Source organism: Cervus elaphus, chromosome 10, assembly GCF_910594005.1.
Source record: "Cervus elaphus chromosome 10, mCerEla1.1, whole genome shotgun sequence".
Taxonomy (NCBI): Eukaryota; Metazoa; Chordata; class Mammalia; order Artiodactyla; family Cervidae; genus Cervus; species Cervus elaphus.
The window spans coordinates 31,064,877-31,081,001 of record NC_057824.1 but is presented as its reverse complement, the minus strand read 5'-3'; the positions used below and the strand labels follow the sequence as shown (position 1 = coordinate 31,081,001).

The following is a 16,125-nucleotide window of genomic DNA, read 5'->3' as shown; positions in this document are numbered from 1 at the left end:
TTTTGAGTTGCAGGAGTATTGCTAAACTGGTCTTGTCTCTCTCTCTCTGTCACCCCTCGCCCCCTGTGCCCCTTGGCTTCATGTGGATCTCTAAAAGGGCAGTTGGAACCTTTAAATGAGGTGAGTGAATTCGGTGATTTGTTTGGTCTGGCTTCTAATCAAGAAATGCTTGCTTTTCATTTTCGAGCCTTTTGTGGGGCTGTGGGGATGCTGAATATTAAACAACAACCAGATGTTGATAATAGCTCGGTTTCGATGCCATTCTAGGGAAGGGAGATCCCGGTGAAAAGATGCTAGTTAATGAGACTAGGTTTCCCTTCCCACCCTCTACTTATTCCATTTGATTATCTCTGTTTACTTTAATGTAATGAAATTATCTTAAAAAAATATTTGTGCTTTGCTTTCAAGAAGACAGAGTAATAATCATTGTGTTTTGCGAACATATTGCATAGCCCTCATGATATTGAATAAACCACCCACATGTCAGGAAAGACGTTCACATACAAAGGAAAATACCTGCAAACGTTTTGCTTGCTATTAACGGCTCGAGCCGGTTGGTGTTTGCCATCTTTGTACCTGCAGTTGGTAAATAGGAATGGAAAACATTTTGTTCTAAGAGATCAGCCGTGGAGACAGACCTCCTGGATGTCGTTATTTCTCATCAGGGATCGGCTGCTTGTAATTGTGGGTGTTTTTCCTCTTCTTCCTCCCCTTCCCATCTCTCCTCTGCCCACCTCCCCCCATGGGCTCAGGGCTTCCTTTCTAGAATCTCCGACCTCCTGCTCTGCAGATGGACTTGCCGGCATTGCTGTCAGAAGTGCTATGAGTCCAGCTGTTGCCAGTCGAGTGAGGATGAAGTTGAGATTCTGGGACCTTTTCCTGCCCAGACTCCACCCTGGCTGTAAGTGAACCTGCTTTGAACTTCCTGGAAAGCCACCTTAAGACCTTTCTTTCCTCTGTTTCTGTGAGGGGTCTGGGACAACTTAGGGGTATGGAGAGGGGAAAGGCTGAGTTTCCATTGACCTCTTAGTCGCTGATGAGATGCACTCTGTGCCTCATTGCGTTTGGCAAGCTGGTGAGACCAGCTGGGGGTGGGGCTTCAGTGCTGCTGGTTTTCACAACCGGCCTTCTGAGATACGAACTGTGTGATGCTAAGCATGTGGGCACTTTTAATCCTGTTGAGTGTCGTTCCAAGTGGAAAAAGAAATCTGTGAGCATCTCTATTCTTCAAGGGATGTCCAGATCCTAAAGGTTTTCCATCCAAGTCAGTATGATGAACCATCCTAGTGCCTGGCCCATGCTAGACACTCAGTGAGTATTTGGTGTGGATGACATGAACAAGCAAGTGCCTCTTTGCTGATCTGAGCAAGAACTTCAGAAACAGGGAAGCAGAACACACCTCCAGGCTCCATCGTGTCCTCCAACGCTGTTTATGCTCTCTCTGGCATCTTTCATTTTATTTCCAATTCGTTCTCCTCCCGCGCCTGCATACAACATCTCCATCTGCCAGTGGCTCAGATATTTTGGGAATGCAGTTTTGAAGCTTTTTAGCCACGTGTCTGGGCCACCTCTCTGTGGCTGGGAGAAGAGCGTGGCCAGAGAGTCTGGGTTGAATCTAGAGGGCTGGGGCCTGGGAATTGTCCAGTGCAGCTTCCCATGATGTAGAGAAGGAAGCCCAGGGAGGTAGGAAGACAGTGTGAGGGCCCACAGCTGGAGCCTCAGTGGGGATCCTGTGCTGGCTCAGATAAACCCTTGGGCTAAGATTCCAGAAGCCCCTGGTACCCCATCTTTCCTTGGGGGTCATGCCTCAATCCTCTGATTGTTTTTTGAGAAGCAAGTATCAAATATTTTCATAGCAGAATGGCTCTGGGTCACAATCTGTGAGTTCAAATCCTACTTCTCCTAATTTTTTCCGGTTCTGTGACCTCAGGCAAGTTGCTTCATCTCTCTGTGCCTTGATTTCCTATCTGTCAAATGGGGATGATAAAAAGAATAGTATTTATCTTATAGAGTTGTGATGATTGCATGAATTAGTTTATGGAAAAATACCTTGTTGGCAGTCATAAACATAAGTGATTCTTTTTACCCTATTTTGGTCTGGGTTTCCTCATCTGTAAAGTAGGGGAAGTAATAGAACTTATTTTATAAGGTTACTATTAATAATAGTGACATATGCATGTAACATGCTTAGCACAGTAGTAAGTATTTGTTTCTGTCATTATTAGTTATTGAGAGATTCTTTAAATTGATGTAAAGACTATGTGGAGGAACCTTCCCTGACTCACAGATTGTAGCCTGAACCCTGCAGTTGCGCATAGAGTTGAGATGTTTGGTGAAACCAGCTCATTAATGATGGGATTGTTCCCATTTTCTAGTGATGGAGGTTGGCTCAGCCCATCTGATGTCTTTAAAGCCATGCTCAGAAGAATTCCAGTTCTGTGATGGCATGGCTATTATCTGGTTTCTTTTTCATTCCAAAAAATAGTTATCAACCAGCTGATTAACCTGAAGGCAGAAATTGAGTCCTGAAAGTGTCAATTATGCTGTTGAAAAGTTAAGCTTGGTTTTTTTGTTAAGTTATTTTTTGCCAAGTTATTTCTTGAGGTTGCCCTATGTAGCAGGCACTGTGGGAGGCATAAGACTAGATGGAGTCCTATTCCCATGCTCAGGGGATTTAATATCTGGTATAGAAGATAAGCGCTTCCCTGGTAGCTCAGCTGGTAAAGAATCCACCTGCAATGCAGGAGATCCCAGTTGGATTCCTAGGTTAGGAAGATCTGCTGGAGAAGGGATGGGTTACCCACTCCAGTATTCTTGGACTTCCCTTGTGGCTCAGCTGGTAAAGAATCCACATGCAGTGTGGGAGACCTGTGTTGGATCCCTGGGTTGGGAAGATCCCCTGGAGAAGGGAACAGCTACCCACTCCAGTATGCTGGCCTGGAGAATTCCACAGACTGTACAGTCCATGGGATCACAAAGAGTCGGACACAACAGAGTGACTTTCACTTTCTTTCACTTCAGTATAGGAGATAAAGCAGGTAAATAAATTAGTTGTGTATTCACATCCTGCACACACATATGACAGTTCTGCATAGAATTTTGTTATGGAAAAAGTCTGGGAAAATGGCTTCAGGCATAACTGGATCCAGGGGCTCAAATGATGTCATGGGTGTGCGTGTATGTGCTTGCTCTCTTTCTTTCTGTTTCTTCTGTATTGGCCTCATTCTTAAGCCTCCTTTTTTCTTTGCTTTATGTTTGACAGCAGCAAAATATCAGGAAAGGCTCTCATTGCTCTGGTTTGGGTCACATGTCAATCACTTGATCCAGTCACTTGCCTGGAGGAAAAAGTGCTGGGATAATGTCTGGGTTTCCTGACCTGAAACCAGGGAAAGGGTTATTCCACCTGAAACACATGAACTAAGCTAGTCGAACAGGAGTTGGCAGACTTCTCCTATAAAGGGCCAGAGAGTAAATATTTTAGCCTCATGGACTAGTTTTTATTGCAGCCACTCACTTCCATTCTTGTAGTGTGAAAGCAACCGTAGGCAATTCACTAGTGAATGGGTGTGGCTATGCTCCAATAACACTTCTACAAAATCAGGCAGTGGGCCTCAAGTTTGCTGACCTGAGTAATCAACAATTTGGAGGTTGCGACTGGATACAGGGTAGACAAACACCACAAATGGGACACTGCGTCTTGGAAGAGTAATGAGCCTGTAAGTTCAGGTTGTGTGGGATCTCAAATACCAGATTAAGGAACTTGGATTTTCTTCTGAACCAGAGGAGACCCCTGGTAGACATTGAAAATCACAGCCTGTTTGCCTCAGATGTTGAGTGTTAGAGATGTGTGGCCATGAAGCTGGGGGACAGTTGCGTTTTGCTCAGGTCGCTGACCCTTTGTGCAAGCAGGGGGTTCTTTGGCATTCTCAGGGAAGGCACTTGTTTTGGTTATGCTACAAGCAAAGAAGTGAGCTGGAAACTTCCAGCAGCCAACTCACCACATAGCTTCAGGGGGCGCCCTTCACATGGTGGTCATTATGAACAAGACCACCTAGACTTGTGCAGTGTACCGTCTGAACAGCTGTACATGACCTGTGTGCTTCTCAAGATGACCCAGGTCTTCCTTGAATCTTAGATCGCGCTGAGGACATTTTTGATAGTCAACATCATACCAAATGTTAAGAGAAATCTGTAAAGAGGAGGCAGGTTAAATCCTCCAGAAAGAGAATTTACAGCTTGTGCTTTCCCCAGATTTATTTACCAAGCGGGCAGTTGCATGTTATCAAACAGGCAGGGAGCAGAAATGTCAAGTGTACAAGCTTTGCAGTACCATTCCTACTGTGCCGTTTGAGCCAGGAGCCACAGAATGGGCCTCTCTGTGGGGTGGCATGTGGCGGATGAGCTGGGTCTTTGCCTGTGTGATCGGAGAGGACACACCATTAATCGTCACATATGCTTTTGTCACGTGGGTCTGTCTCGCAGCTTTCCTGGGCTGGACTGGGCTGATGAGAGTCAGGAAAACCAGCTCACCACATGGTACCACCCGATTGGCTCCTTCTGTGGCCGTGCCAGAAAGACCCCCACTGAAGAGTGAATTAGCTTATTTCTTTGTCCAAGAAGCATGTGTTGGGTACCTACTATGTGCAAGGTTCTTTCAGGCCTCCTAGGGGATGCCCAGCTCGGCAGTGTGGGGCATGTGGTCCGGAGTCTGGTACTGCTGGACTCCACTGGGGTTCTGCAATCTGGTGTTGCAGATCTGTTCTCCTTCCTTCCCGCTACCTGGCCAGGGCTCCGATTCCCTGTCTGTAAAAGGGGTAGGAGTGGTTCATAACAACTAACTCCTGGATTGCTTCAAGTCTGAAACGATGGTTCATACAGAGCATTTAGCACAGTGCCTGGCACATAGTAGGGCCTCAATAGCTGCTACCTTTGATCTTAATAAATCAGATGCCAACATTAAAATTTGTAGCCTGTTATGGGAGGGGTGACAAGTCGTGCACTCAAGTGATTGTGACACAAGATAAGTCAGATAACAGCCACCAGAAATGTGTATTCATTCATTCACTGAAAAAATAAATCAGAGCACCCAACACATGCCAGGTGCCGTGCAAAGAGGGCAGTGGTGAATGAAGAAGACACTGCCTCCCTCTGCCCGCATGGGCCTCTGGCTTAGTGTCAGATGCAGAGGAGAAGCAGGCAGGCCACACTGGGAAAGAGGCATGTGCTGGATGGGGGGAAAGGGTGCAGGGGTAAGGGCTGACAGGCTGGGAGGAGGCGACTGGATGGGTGGGTCCTCTCTGAGGAGGTGCTGCTGCAGCTGAGATCTGAATGATAAGGAGGAACGAGACAGGTGATGGGGCAGGATGAGCCCCATCCAGGTAGAAGGGACAGGGGGCGTGGAGGCTTGGTGGTGGCAGAGGAGGCAGGGGTGGCCCAGGTATACGCCGGTACTCTGTCTGAGAGGAGGCAGCCAAGGCTTCAGGAAGCGATGGCATTCAAGCTGACCCTTGAAGACTGATGGGAGTTCGCAGCTGGAGGCAGCGGCCGCCACGAGGTGTGACAGCCAGGAAACAGGCCATGCAGGTGGAGGGCCCCAGTGGGGGCCGCCTTCCTGGGGAGATGCAGCTGCTTTCCTTTTTGGGGGAGACAGATTGATCTAGTGTGATCCCGTCTCCCTTCCATCCCCCCGCCGGCCTCTCGTTTCATCTGCTATGTCCTCCTATTCTTGACCAGGAGTGGCAGGCACGGGGCATTGCCCCCGTAACGTGCCTGCTTGTCCCAGCTGTGACCCTAGTTTTGGAAGAACATCAGATCCGTTTCATGTCATGCACAGGATGCGTCTGACCTCACAGAACTTGAAAGTTGCATTTTTCAAGATTGGTTTCTCCACAGGTTTAAATGTCAACTTGGGGGATGCAGTCTTGGAAAGTATTGGTCTATGGCTGTGATGGCTGAGAGGCTTATTATCAGCAGCATCAATCTCACGGCCACTTTGCCAGCTCTCTCCCCTCCCCTTACCCCCACTCCCAGCATCCTCACTAGCTGTGTGAGTTTTGGGGGATCTTAAAGCCACCTCTGCTATAATATTGCTAACATCAGCTAAAATGTATTGAGCACCTACCTAGAACATACCAAACACTGTTCTAATCATTTTATATATGTTAGCTCGATCTTCAAAGTAACCATGTAAGGCAGGTACTATTATTAGTCCCATTTTACAGATGGGGAGATGGAGGGAAAGAGAGGGACTTGCCTTGAGCCAGCCCTTAAGTACTACCTTGTACCCCAACCCACAAACAGTGTGCTTTCTATTTTTTCAGCATTTCTAATCTTTATTGGGAGAATATTGAGTTGTGGTTGCTGCTATTTTACTGGTGTTTCTACGCATTGAACTGTTGTTCTTAAATCATTGATTCTCAGAGCCATTTTGTAGCACAGAGTCTTAGCTGCTAGACCACCAGGAAAGTCCCAAGAACCTTTGAGTGACATTGTTACAGGATATCTTTTAAAGATGTTATAGACATGGTGACTATTGAAATAACAGGGCAATTCTTACCCAAAACTACTTGCAGAAGTTCTAATGCATTTAAACACCCACGTGGTTCCTTCCAGACTGAAGACTGACAGGTCCCATCTTGATGGCATCACCAACTCAATGGACATGGGTTTGAGTAAACTCTGGGAGTTGGTGATGGACAAGGAGGCCTGGTGTGCTACAGTCCACGGGGTCGCAAAGAGTCAGACATGACTGAGCAACTGAACTGAACTGATCTTGGTTTAATAAGGTGGTGCACGTGTGGCAATATCCTGAATAAGTTTACATATCCCTTCCCCCACCCCAGCCTCGGTTTTGAAATTATGCAAATTCTTGGCAGATTGTTCTAATTGGGAAATATATTCATTTATTTCACATCACATTTTGTGCAAAAAGCAAGACATTATTGAGAATTAAGGGCTATCGAGAATTTATTTCAAATTTGCATTATTCCGAGTTGCATAGACTGGGCCTGAGAGCAATTTTGTCCTTGATCTGCCCCCACGGGACAGAGGTGCCAGCCCCTGGGGATTCTCTGACAGTCACTGAGACCTCTTCCCTCCTACAGGTTGGCCAGCCGGAGCAGTGACAAGGACGGGGATTCTGTGCACACAGCCAGTGACGTCCCGCTGACCCCACGGACCAACTCCCCAGATCGGAGATGCTCGTCCTCAGACACGTCTAAGTCTACATACAGCCTGACCCGGAGGATTTCAAGTAAGCCTCTCTGCTCTGACTGTCGGGGGTCCTGGCTCAAGTCAGCTGCCCCTCGGGGTCCATGAAGTACAACCGTGTTGTCTGGGTCCCCAGGACAAAGGGAAAGAGCTGGCATTCCCAGATGCTCAACAGCACCCCCAGCGAGAGACATGAAGGACAGGGTCACCTCTGGTGAGGGAGTGGAGTATGGTGTGACAGTCCAGGAGACAGGATGACAGAGAGGGAATGGCAGTGTGACAGACCAGGCAGAAGCAATCATTTTGACTGATTTTTGTTTATACTGATCACAAGTTTCATTGAATTGGCTCAGTTGATGACGTTGTCAGCATATATCATTTCAGACCCCGAAAGGCAAGTGTTAGTTACCATGTTACACAGCAGGGCCTGCAAATTCAAGTGACTTGAGGGGCCAGGTGGATTGTGTCAGTGGCTGAGTGCCAAGGGCTGGCGGAAGATAAATATCACCCTAGTGAGTGACAAATGGCAGCCGACTCTTGGCCTGGCACTAGGGCAGGGTGGGGACTGGGGCCAATTGGGAAGCCAGTGTCTTATTGAAGGGGAGCAGCTGCTCAGCGGTAGCCATGAGGGATTGTATTGCCTGACCTTTCTAAAGAGAAACTGGCAGTCTGGGTTTTTGTATGAAACTTCCTTACTTTTAAACCCAAACAGAATGTATCTCTGGGTTGAATTTGGCCCTTGGCCCACTCTAGAGTGGGCCGCTCTGCACACACACATGCTATAGCCTGGGTATAGACCAGAGGGCATGATTTGGGTGGGGAAGAGAAAGGGGGGTAAAGCCTAGAGTCTCCCAGCCTCTTGTCACTAGCCAAGTGTGTCTCCTCTGTCTCATGCAGCTGATGTCTGAAATTCACTTAGCAGAGGGAAAAGGCTTAAATTCATGAAACTAATCCACTCAGCTGGAAATGATTGAGATCTCTGATCTTTTCTGGGAGTGGATGGGGAAGAAGAAAGAAGTAGATTTCAAGAGCTTGAAATAGTGAAATAGTCTGGCTTCTGTAGCCTCCGTCTTTTCATCTGTAGAATAAGAGGGCCTGTCTGCCCTTTGCAGACTGCTGTCCAATACAGTGGCCACCACAGGCATGTAGCTGAATTGAGATGCACTGTACGTGTTACATACCCACTGGATTTTGCAGCCAGTATGAAAAAAGAGTTTAGAATGTCTCACTAAAATGTTTTTATATTGATTACATGTTGAAATGATTATATTTTGGATATATTGGTTTAAATAAAATATAAAAATTAATTTCATCTGCTTCTTTGTACTTTTACATAATTGTGGCTACAAGAAAATTTTAAGTTACCTTTGTGGGCTTCGATGGACATGAGTTTGAGCACGCTTGGGGAGTTGGTGATGGACAGGGAAGCCTGGCATGTTGCAGGCCTTGGGGTCACAAAGAGTCAGGCACAACTGAGTGACTTAACTGAACTGTGGGCTTGTATGTCTGTAGCTGGTTCACGTTTTATTTTCTCTTGGATAGCGCTGGTCTAGATGATTCCTAAATGTTACTTCCAGCTCTATACAGAGATGACCGCATTTAGCACACAGTTATCAGAGTGCAGCTAGGCACTGCAAAGGCTCATGGTTTTAGCCAACAGGCAGGTACTTGGGCAGTCAACAAGATGCCATGAAAGAACAAATACTATGTAATTTTCCCAACATGAGGAATCTCATAGTCAGACTCCTGAGCATCTATAGAGTAGGACATGGTTACTGGGGGAGCCCGAACCAGGCAGGTGTTGGTTTCACTTATGCCAGATGAGTAAGTTCTAGAAATCCATTGCAGCAGAGTGTGTAAAATTAACAGTACTATGTGGAGTACTCAAACATTTGCTAAGAGAGTAGATCTTATGTTCTTAACAAACACACAAAAGTAGGTAAATAACGAAGGCAGGAGGAAGCTTTTGAAAGTGATGGACAGTTGATGGCATAGGTTGTGGCGATGGATTCACGGGTGCATACTTATCACCCAAGTCATCAAGTTGTGTAGTTTGAATATGGACAATTTTTGTGTGTCAGTCATACCTCAATTAAGTGCTTTAAAAGAGAAAAGAATGCCATGAGGTTATTGCTAGAATAGAGAGATGAGCAAAGATGGCAACAATGAACCTGGGAGTGGTGAACTCTTTTGCTTAATGGGGAGGGGAGAGGCACCCCGAAAGTGATGAGCTGTGAATGTGATCCTTGAAGACGTGTAACAGTTACCATTCAGCGCCTCTCACCACATGCATGTTCTGTGCTGAGCCCTCTTCATGCATCGCTCAGTGAGTTTTCAGCACCGTCTTTGATGTGGTTGCTATGATTGGCTCCATGTTACAGATGGGAAAACCGAGTGTATAAAATGTGCCTGGAGGCACTTGGCTCATTACTAGGGACTCACGCGGTTCACGAGGAGGTAGCTGGGTTGGAATTTGATCCAGACACTGACCCCAGAGCCCACTCTTTGAAAGTAGAGGCAGTGTGGGGGAATGATTAGACTCTGGGGCCAGAGAGGTGGGGCTCGAATCCTGGCTCCTCCTCCGGCTAGTTTTGTGCCCTTTGGTGAGTTACTTAGAGTTTCTGTTTCCTCATCTGTAAAGTGAAGGTAATAGTCACTGGCTAATACCTTGTGAAGCTTGTGAGTGTGAAAGTGTCAGTCACTCAGTTATGTCCAACTCTTTGCAATCTCATGGACTGTAGCCCGCCAGGCTTCTCTGTCCGTGGAATTCTCCGGGCAAGAATACTGGAGTGGGTAGCTATTCCCTTCTCCAGGGGATCTTCCCAACCCAGGGATCAAACCTGGGTCTCCTGCATTGCAGGCGGATTCTTTACCATCTGAGCTACCAGGGAAGCCCCCCCAAATGTCCAGCTCTTTGCAAGCCCATGCACTGTGGCCTGCCAGGCTTCTCTGTCCATGGAATTCTCCAGGCAAGAATACTGGAGTGGGTAGCCATTCCCTTCTCCATGTATGCGGGGCATTTAGAGCAGTGCCTGGCAATTAGCTGCCGTGGAGATGGGGATGTTTGTGCTGCTGCCCTTCCTCTCATAGAGTAAATAAGAGGATTTCCAGGAGTGGAGAGCATGTGGAAAGAGCATTATGAAGCAGAGCAAACAATGTGAGAATCCACAAATGGTCCTTGATCTCACGCATGGGCCCAGATCCAGTCCAGTACTTGGTGGTGTTAATTGTTATTCCTGCTGGGCGTGCAGGTCTCGACTCCAGACGGCCCAGCTCCCCACTGATCGACATCAAGCCCATCGAGTTTGGCGTTCTCAGCGCCAAGAAGGAACCCATCCAGCCCTCCGTGCTCAGACGGACCTATACGCCGGATGACTACTTCAGGAAGTTCGAGCCCCGCCTGTACTCCCTGGATTCCAACAGTGACGACGTGGACTTCCTGACGGACGCGGAGATCCTGTCCAAGTACCAGCTGGGCATGCTGCACTTCAGCACGCAATACGACCTGCTGCATAACCACCTGACGGTGCGGGTGATCGAGGCCAGGGACCTGCCGCCCCCCATCTCCCACGACGGCGCGCGCCAGGATATGGCGCACTCCAACCCCTACGTCAAGATCTGCCTCCTGCCGGACCAGAAGAACTCCAAGCAGACCGGAGTCAAACGCAAGACCCAGAAGCCCGTGTTCGAGGAGCGCTACACCTTCGAGATCCCCTTCCTGGAGGCTCAGAGGAGGACCCTGCTCCTGACCGTGCTGGACTTCGATAAGTTCTCGCGCCACTGCGTCATCGGCAAGGTGGCTGTGCCTTTGTGCGAGGTCGACCTGGTGAAGGGCGGACACTGGTGGAAGGCGCTGATTCCCAGTTCTCAGGTAAGGGGTGGGTTGGCAGTGTTTTCTGGGGGAGCTTTGTAAAAAACGATTATGATTATTAGTTTTAATCTCAGTATTTAAGTTTTGTTTGTGTTTTTTTGCATTTTAAAAACTTTTGATTTTGAAAGAATTTTTTGACTCCCAAGAAGTTGCAGGAATAGTACAGGGGGTCCTGTGTGTTCTTCATCCAGCTTCCTGGATGGTAAATCTCATATGATCCATGTACACTTGGATACCAAGAAACTGCTGTTGGTAGCTAAACTAGACCTTATGCAATTTTCACCAGTTTTTTTTTTTTTTTTTTAATGTTTCTTAATGTTTTTTAATGTTTCTTTGGCTGCACTGGGTGTTAGTTGCAGCATACAAGATCTTGAATCTTTGTTACATCGTGCAGGATCTTTAGTTGTGGCATGTGGGATCTAGTTCCCTGGCCAGGGTCAAACCCAGGTCCCCTGCATTGGGAGTGCAGACCTAACCACTGGACCACCAGGGAAGTCCCTTCACCAGCATCCTCTCTGTCCATGTCCCTGCATGTGTGTGTGTGTGTGTATGTGTGTGTGTAGTTCTATGAAATTATATCACATGTAGATTCAGGTAACTAGCACTGCCTTGGGAGCTTTTTGTCATTGATGCTGGGTTATTTACTAAGGAGAATTATTGTCCAGAGTATGAAGCTATCTGTCATTTTGACTTTCAGAAATTGATCTGGGAAAAATAAGATGAGGCCTGAAGACTGGGATGATGGATGGTTGTTTTTCAGGTGAATTGTAAGATTAGCTTCCTTCCCTCTTCCAGCCCAGTGACATGCAGTGGGCTGCCTGGGGAGCTACCCATGGACCAAGCCCTCTCCCCAGTGGGCTTTTAGGGTCCCTTCCTGGGGCATTCTGTGGGCTGGAGGACAGCAGTGCACCCACTGTGGGTGGAAAGATGTGGGGGGGAGTCCAGGGGAAGAAGACCCAGTTGGAGGCTGGTCAAGACCATCGGTGACAGACAGTGATCCTTGTAATGCAAATGGGATTACTTTGCATCGAATACACCAAGGTGCTTCTAAAGCTGAGCTCTGCTGGCCAGGGATTTGATGATCCAGCATCACATTTGGGATATACGTGTTAAACATGAGGACTGGAGGGGCTGCTACACTGTATGTGTGTGTAAACACATCTTCAAAGCTATCGCTCTCTTAGTACCCTCAGGCAAGGGAGTCATTTAATAGGGAGGTGACACCAGAGGAAATACCAGGAGCAGGTAGGAATGTCACTTAAAAGATGCAGATATCAGGCCAGCCACTGCTGTGGTGACTGGAGCAGAAACCTGCTAGGGGAACCAGGAGGCAGTATCAGACATAGGCCCAAGAGCCTTTCCTCCCAAGAGGCGAGGGAGCTGGGGTATTAATACACCACCTCCTGTCAGTCACTGATCGAGGGCTGGGGGATGGGGAGGTTCATTTCCTGGTATTTCTGGCTTGTGACACTGGTGGGTACAGAGACCCTTGACATCCACAGATGCCAAAGGAAGACCCACCAAACACAATAAATTCCAGATTCCACTCTTTGTGTCAGGGCAGAGCCCTGGAGGTGGAGGATCTGGATGTGCCCACAGGTTGGCCCTTCTAGGTCTTGGCTGAAAATGTTATCTTGGCTGAAATGGAAAGTTCTGGTGCGCCTGCCCTGCTGCAGTTCTCCTGAAAGCTGGGGCCAGGGTGGGGGTATGGATGCAGGTCATTGATTTAGGAGGTGATCCCAGGAAGCAAGAGGAAGTGTTGAGGAGGAGACAGAGGAGGGACGTCAAAGCCAGTGGTGGTTCTGAAGATTGCCATTCTGGCACGGGGGTGGGCGTGGACTCCATCCTGGCCCAGGGGCCAGGTGGGCTGCCCAAACCTCACAGAAGGGCTGGGGCAGAAAAGAGAAGGAGCCCAGGTGTGCTGCTCTCTGCCTGAGCTGAGCCTGGACTGTGGGAGCATCCGTCGCTTCACCCCCGCCTGGGTGCTCCCTGTCCCCTTCTCCTGCTTTGTTTTTCTCCATGGCGGCACTTACCATCCCACAGACTGTGTATTTCATGGTCTGTCTCGCCTGCTGGTTGGTGAACCCCGTGAGGGCAGTGACTTTTGTCTGTTTCGTTCACTTCTTTCTCCCCTGCTCCTGGAACAGTGATGAGCAGGTGATGGTGCTCAGTAATATTTACCGAATGAGTTGAGGATGGAAGGATCCCCAGAGCGAATTTCCTTCTTCCCTCCCTCCCTCTTTCCTCCCTTCCTTCCTTCTTCTTCTTCCTTCTCTTGTAATGAGAGGCTCGTGGAAATCGAGGCGAGAGTCTCGACTCCCATCTCCAGCTTGCCCTGGAGTATATGCTCTTTGAGTGGGCACGTCAGCTGTCTGTTGGGGTGTCTAGAAGCAGAGCTTGAGATAGAATTTCGAGGTGGCTTGGTTTCCTTAGGGTTGCTGTGATAAAGCACCACAAATTGGGTGGCTTAGAGCTTTAGTTTATTGTCTTACAATTTGGAGGTTCTGAGTCCAAGATCAAGGTTCTGGCGGGGCCGTGCTTCCTCTGAAGCCTGGAGGGGATCCTTCCTTGTCTCTTTCCAGCTTCTAGTGGTTGTTGGCCGTCTTGGATTACAGTTGCATCACTCTGAGCTCTGCCTCCCTCCTCCCATGGCCTTCTTTCTGTGTGTTTCTGTGTCTTTTCTTATAAGGACAGCAGTCATGTTGGATTAGGGGCCACCCTGCTCCAGGATGACCTCATCTAATCACATCTGCAGCAACCCTGTTTTGAAAGAAGGTCACATTCTGAGGTCCTGGGGGCTGGGATGTCAGGTCACCTTTGGGGGACAGAATTCAACCCACAAGGGGATGCAGGAGAAAACCCTGCAAGGCAGGCTGTGAAGTGGTCTAGGTGAGGGTGACCGCCCATCGAGGCTCAGCCTCTGCCTGGTGTGTGGTTGGGAGGGGACTCTGGATCCTGGACTTCACTGCAGCATTTCTTCCTTTAGACAAGGGAGCCAGCGAGCCCTGATCACAGGTCTTTGGCGGGGACCAGACTGGGAAATCTGATTTTCAGCTGGGCAGCCCTGGGCCTCCCTGAAACCTCTGTTTCTTTGAAACAGTGGTTCTAAACAGAGATGGTTTTGGTCCCAGGACATTTGGCAGTGCTGGGAAAAATTTGGGATTTGGTGGATGGGATAGTTCTGGTGGGTGGAGATTAGGAATGCTACTAAACAGCCTGCAATGCCCAAGACAGACCCCACAACACAGAAGATCTGCCCCAGATGGTCCATAGTGCCGAGGGTAAGAAAGCTGGCTATGTGGTGAAGGGGAGGGTGGAGGGTGGAGGACAGAACAGGGTCTGCCATGAGAAGGTGAGACAGGAGCTGGGCTGTTCCCTGTTGGGGAAGGAGGGTTTTCCAGGGAGAGACAGTGGTCAGGGTCAGGCCACAGGGCAGAGCTCCAGGGAGCTGCTTTGCTTTTCATTCCAAATGTGGAAAAGGAGATACTGGTTTTGAACAAAAATCCACATCAGGCAAAATAGGCCTGCATTGGAGACAGAAACTAAAATCCACACACAGTGCGCCCAGGCGGTCACATGGCCATCACCGCTGATTTCCACTGGAGGCGGGCGTCTGTCTTCAACAAAGTGCTCCGAGGATGCAGCTGTGTGTGGGGTGGAAGCAGTTTCTCGGTTTGAACCTGACTTCACAGTTTGTGGGTCAGAGTGACTCCTAGGATCTGTTAGTCCTACAGTCTCCACTGTGGAGGCCCCGTGAGGACATAGGTTGCTGGTTGTAGGACCAGCATGTAGGCATCCTCTGGCTCATGGCAGAATGTCTCAGCTGTTTTGTGCCTTTGAACACAAGACATCAGTGTGTCTTTGATCTTGGCATTCAGGAAATCAGCAGCTAATGGAACTTCTGCAGATTGGGCCTCATTGAGAAGGTTGGCTCAAAAGATTGTGGAAATGAAGACATAGGAATATGAAGTATGTGGGATGATTGATGTGGTATGAAGTTATATTGGATGCCAAGAGAAATTCTCTCATCCGAGTGGATTGAAGTGAATTGATGCTTTGGCCATTTAGAGGTGAAATCCAGGTAGTCTCAACTATTTTTTTAAAAATTGTTAATAATTGTGACAAAACGAACATAACATGAAATTAACCGTCTTATCCATTTTTAAGTGTACAGTTCAGTGGTATTGAGTACATACACGTACATCGTCCTCCCCATTCACATCCAGACTCTCTTCATCTCACAAAATAAAGCTGTGTCTTCATTAAGCAGCAGCTCCCCACACCTCGCTGGCCCCAGCCCCCGGCAGCCAGCACTCAACTTTCTGTTTGACTACTCTGAGTACTTCTTATAAGTGGAATGACACAATGTTTTCTGTTTGAGGCTGGTTTATTTCACTTAGCATAATGTTCGCAAGGTTCATCCATGTTGTCACCTGCGGCAGAATTTCCTTTCTTTTGAAGGCTGAGTAGTATTCCACTGTGTGGCTAGATCACATATTATTTGCTCATACATCCATTGATGGAAGCTTGGTTGTTTCTACCTTTTGGTTACTGTGATTAATGCTCCTCTCAACATGGATGTATAGTTACTTCTTTAATGTTTTTTTAAGTCAGAAAAAAAATTCAGGATGAAGGATATTCATTTCTGTAGAGATCGTGTTGTTTGGGGAAGGAAGGAGGAGGGAGGTGGAGAGAACAGAGGCCCCGTGGACGTGCTGGGAACTCACAGAGCATTAGGAGGAACCAGAGTTCTTGTTCCAGCCCTTTCACTAGTTCCACTGGGGCTGGCGTCATGTAACCTCGTGGATCTTGGTTTGTTCGTGTCAAGTAGAGACTCAGTACCTACTCCCCCCTCCCTTGCAGTGCATCTCTCGGGATGTAAACTCTTCTCAAGAGAAATCAACTTCTGACTGTGAAAGCCCCTCAAATTAAGGAAAATTATAAATAGATTGTACATTATAAATATGCAGTAAAAATATTGTACATACACAAACCATCCATATATTTAGTCAATGAGTATTTGTTGGTTGCTTGTCATTTTCTGG

General features: G+C 47.9%; 1 protein-coding gene across 5 annotated transcripts in view; it reads left to right on the top strand.

Annotated features, from left to right (window-relative positions):
• The window catches only part of SYT17 (synaptotagmin 17), an 82,926-nt gene that overhangs the window by 4,117 nt on the left and 62,684 nt on the right, over window positions 1-16,125 (top strand). For 3 of the 5 annotated variants that reach the window (XM_043914419.1, XM_043914418.1, XM_043914417.1), the window contains 4 exons: window positions 98-120; window positions 753-901; window positions 7,104-7,252; window positions 10,461-11,080. In XM_043914419.1, the coding sequence (XP_043770354.1) occupies window positions 98-120; window positions 753-901; window positions 7,104-7,252; window positions 10,461-11,080 (941 nt within the window). The remainder of the gene's footprint in view (window positions 1-97; window positions 121-752; window positions 902-7,103; window positions 7,253-10,460; window positions 11,081-16,125) is intronic. The other 2 variants (XM_043914421.1, XM_043914422.1) reach the window with 1 other exon arrangement.